At 34.7% G+C, this 4,408-nt stretch overlaps 1 protein-coding gene across 7 annotated transcripts in view; it reads left to right on the top strand.

Annotated features, from left to right (window-relative positions):
* Positions 1-556: 556 nt before the first annotated feature.
* Positions 557-4,408, top strand: part of LOC106877920 (protein AF-10) — a 70,508-nt gene continuing 66,656 nt past the window's right edge. For 4 of the 7 annotated variants that reach the window (XM_014926985.2, XM_014926983.2, XM_014926986.2 and 1 more), the window contains exons 1-2: positions 558-815; positions 1,001-1,080. In XM_014926985.2, the coding sequence (XP_014782471.1) occupies positions 707-815; positions 1,001-1,080 (189 nt within the window). In that variant the 5' untranslated portion in view covers positions 558-706. Of the gene's footprint in view, positions 816-1,000; positions 1,081-4,408 lie in introns of all 7 variants that reach the window. The other 3 variants (XM_014926988.2, XM_014926987.2, XM_014926989.2) reach the window with 2 other exon arrangements.

The raw sequence follows: 4,408 nt of genomic DNA, 5'->3' as shown, positions 1-4,408 counted from the left end.
AGAATATTTAAGTGAAATAAAATAATTAGGAACTGAAATAGGGTCGCATTCACCGGGCGGTTTACCTTCTGATGTTCAGTCCACCGCCAATTATATACAAATGTTTCTTCAGATTTTTCTTAGCACCACGGCCTAAGCCAAATTAGTGTACTATCCCCAATTAAAAATAAACGAGGGAAAATGACATTTTTAAGTAATGAGACAATGACTGAATATATGACTATCTTTGTTAGAGAGATAGATGACCTTTAAAACACGAGACAACGATACTTTAATGTAAATAAATCGACCAAATGAAGCACCGTTTATTCATTACAAACTGTCTAATTAGCGCCATATTTCAATGATTACTATCACGGATAAACCTTTTCTTCTTTAAGGCTTAGCCTTTCATCACTTTACTACCTAAATAAAATGCTACCTTAAATTGAAACTAAGCCAAAATACAAGAATATGCTTATTTTTGTATAATGCTTTCTTTTACTGTTAATAAAGAATGAGAGAAGCGTATCATTGACAACATATCCCAGCATGCTTGGCTCCGTTCTGGAGCGCATGTGCAACGACCTTGGCCCGGTCAAGTTGTCGTCGTCGTCGTTGAAAGCTAGCTGGCAACTTAGTTGATGGTGCCAGCAAAACACACGATCAAGCATGGCTTAGACCACTGCTTTAGTTGTGACTTTCTTTATCGTTGAACAATTCCAGAATGAAGGAGATGGTTGGTGGCTGCTGTGTTTGTTCTGACGAGAGAGGTTGGGCGGAGAATCCCCTGGTTTATTGTGATGGTCACGGGTGTAATGTCGCCGTACATCAGGGTAGGTTTTTGTGTGAATGGATATATAAATATAATGTTTGTAATATATATATATATATATAATCATCTTTTTTTAGTACATCAATATTGATTTAATAAATGATTTATTTATTTAATAGGAAGATTTCGTATTGATTTGAGAAGTTAATAAAGTATTTCTTAGAGTGTTTTTCTTTTTCTCGACAGCGTGTTATGGAATTGTGCAGGTGCCGACAGGTCCGTGGTTCTGTAGGAAATGTGAGTCTCAGGAGAGAGCAGCACGAGTGGTAAGGCGGCCATTTTGAACTTGCTTAACGTTTCTGCACGGCGCCCCACACGTGGTGTTTTGGTGAGGGTGGGACGAATAGCTCCACTACATAGCCCCGTCCCTTCTATCTCCTCCTCTACGCTGAAATCTGATGCTTTCACTGACAACCGTCTTGCCTTGACTGACACACACACATACACTCGCCCTCACCCAATAATAAACCTATATTATTGTAGTCATATGTATTGTTTAGTTGTGTCTATACATATGTATTGTTTGTTTTGTTTGGAGGTGTGTGCACTTAATATACTGTGGGTAGGTGTGTGCACCTATATATTGTATGTGTTTATATAGTGTGTGCGTAAAAGTGAGTTTGTGTATACATACAATTTTGTGTTCATTTATCTTGCATGTGATTGAGAACTTGACCCTGATCAAAACCCATTTAAGATAATTATTATTAAATATTAGATAATAATAAAATATATATAGCTATGGAAATAATTTTAAAACGTTTTGTCTTCAAGGGTCAATTTTGAACCGTTGGAAGGGTGTGGCAATATCTACTCCAGTTTAATCCGAGTCGGACTTAAATCACCTTTCCTGTCCTACTAATACCATTTTATGCGCATACATATTCATAGTTTCTTTATATGCATAAATACACATTCACGCACGCGCACATACAGATGCATACGTACGTATGTGTGTGTGTATATATATATATATATATATATATATATATATAATATCGTAATTAGTTCTATAAAATAAACTAGATGAAATTTTAAGTAGAGTTGTGATAATGCAGAAAAGCTTTAATGTTATGAAGCAGGTCTTACTGTTACTCTTCCTTCTCTTATATACATCTTACAGCTTTAAACCTTAAAATGTCTTCTGTCATTGATGGTTGAATGCTTGGCTAGCAGCGGACGTGCCACTATCTCCGCCAGATGCTTCCATTTGCCACTTCTCTTCCTCCACATTACCTTTCATTTGGTTACATCGTTTACTTACGCAAGTCGTCATCAACCTTTCTAGATTTTCTAGTGAAGATAACAATTTCAGTCAGATCTAGAGTTCATTGTGCAATTTTTGCAGTTTAAAAACATTGAATCAACCCTAAACCCGCTATAAACTTCATCTATAGTCTACGAGACCGAATGAAGTTAGCTTTCGCTCCTTTTGTTGTCATCTTCATCAGCCAAAACATGGCACCTTGTGTAGTCGCTAAAAAAATAAATAAATAATATTTAACACAGTCGTTGTTTACATTCAATACTTGGAACCTAGATTAGCAACTTTGATATTAATATTATTTTATGATTTTTAATTTTTTGTTTGGCGGAAATATTTCCAACCAAATATTTATAAGGTTGCTGATGCCTTTCAGGTTTGCTGTGTTTGCCGTTGGTCAGCTTGTTATGGTTGTCAGTATGAAAGCTGACATAACGACTACTAATTTCTTCAGTAAACTATCGCTGCGTGTGTGTGTGTATGTACGTTTATATATATATATATATATATATATATATATATATAAAGATGGATTTCTCTACATTATCTTGATATCTGTCTATAATCTATTTATTTATTAAATGTAATAGTTATAGCGTTGTTGTTAAACCGTTTGTTGTAGTAGCTGTGGTTTACTAGCTCGTATAATAATAGTAGCACCAATAGATTGGGACTGAAGCAAGTGTCCTCCCATCTCTCAAAACAGCATATATTTTTATTAACACTTCTTGTCTTTGCTTTAACTGATCGTTCAAAAATATGTGCAGACTAATCTAGTGCTTTTTTACTGTGCAAAATGAGGAAGTAACTGCGGCTTGTTGGCAGCCTTAAGCAAAAGAATGTGAGCGCTATTTACTATTCAATGATTATCTAAGTCATGCCTGCTTTTTAAAATTCTTTATTATTACCACTTCGTCTGTATCAGTAAAAGTATTTCCCTTAAGGCACTTAAAAATCTTATAAAAATACGTTTTAAATCTCAGTTACTGAGCTTTAGAATGCTTTTACGTCATATAATCTGTTAAAGCTTTTGAATTCTGAAACTTATTTCGGTAATGATCTCTTCGGTTAGAAAAAGGAGAGGATCTCCTGTCGTTATTGAACTCGGTATATGGAAGGGTGAAACTAAATACCAGAATATATTCTGTTCGGTATGCTACCGATCTTGCCATTTAACTTCTGTAATTAGTTCAATTATGTAAACAGGATTCATATTTACGTATTTGATTTTCGCTCATAAATTATATCTTTAAAAGTATTTCAGTGTGTTAATTTTTATCAATTATATAACAAAGAAATGAATATGGTATTTTAAATATACCAGTTTCATTGAATTCTGTTTCTATAACGATAACATTAGAAATAAAAGAGGGGCTAAAAATGCGTGTCAACCAGATAAATTGACCCAGAATTCTTTTTGCTATTGGTAACCAAAGTTGAGAAACAATTGCTCTGCTGATCATTTTACCGTCAGCTGAAATGTTCTTACAATGTTTGTGCAGTGTTGAATAACTATTATCGATACTAAGGAGATAACCTGTCTAGGACCACATTCCACGTAGTATCATTTAGTGATTGCTCGTATAGGTGCATTATGGCAATCAAGGCCTGTTTTCACTAGTCAGTCTATATTGTTATTTTGAATGACAAAGGAATTCTTTTTTTTCTGCTCAAAAGTAGACTATATGAAGCATGTATAAAGAGTGATACAGTTTAATAGTGAGATATGAACATTAATTGTAAAAAAGGAGCCGTTAATGACACATTAAATCTTCCTGTATGCAACTAAGTATTTTAGGAAAGTTACTATAGGATACAGCTAATGTAGATACAATGATATTTAGGTTTGTATCAAGTTGTGGAGCCACAGATGTAATATTCTGGAGATATATTTATAAAGAAAATAGTCTAAACATTTGTTGATCTGGAGAAAGACTTTCACTCTATAGTTAAATGGATTCTAGGAAAACTAAATCTAAGAGCCCATTGTCTATGTGTGTATATCTTTTATTGGTTTCAGCCAGAGGCTGAGGCCATGCTGGGGCACAATCTTTCAGTGTGATTTTTTTTTTCTGTATTGTTTCTGGTGAAGAAGCAAATTGAACAGAACTGTTCTTTGTGATTCCTGCCGCAATGTGGTACCTTTGAAGACTTCCACATCTACACCTCAAATCTCTGAGGTTGTATGGCAGAATGTTGAATAGTTGTGGACCCTTGAAACCCAAGCTGTTACAGTACTGGGCCCTTATTCTAGATCGAGAAGATGGGATCTTTGGTACTCCGTAGTGCTGTCCTGTTGTAGGTTAGTATAGCTTTCGATTTCAAAGTTG

Source organism: Octopus bimaculoides, chromosome 8 (assembly GCF_001194135.2).
Source record: "Octopus bimaculoides isolate UCB-OBI-ISO-001 chromosome 8, ASM119413v2, whole genome shotgun sequence".
In the NCBI taxonomy this organism is placed as follows: domain Eukaryota; kingdom Metazoa; phylum Mollusca; class Cephalopoda; order Octopoda; family Octopodidae; genus Octopus; species Octopus bimaculoides.
This window is presented reverse-complemented; position numbering and strand designations above follow the sequence as displayed.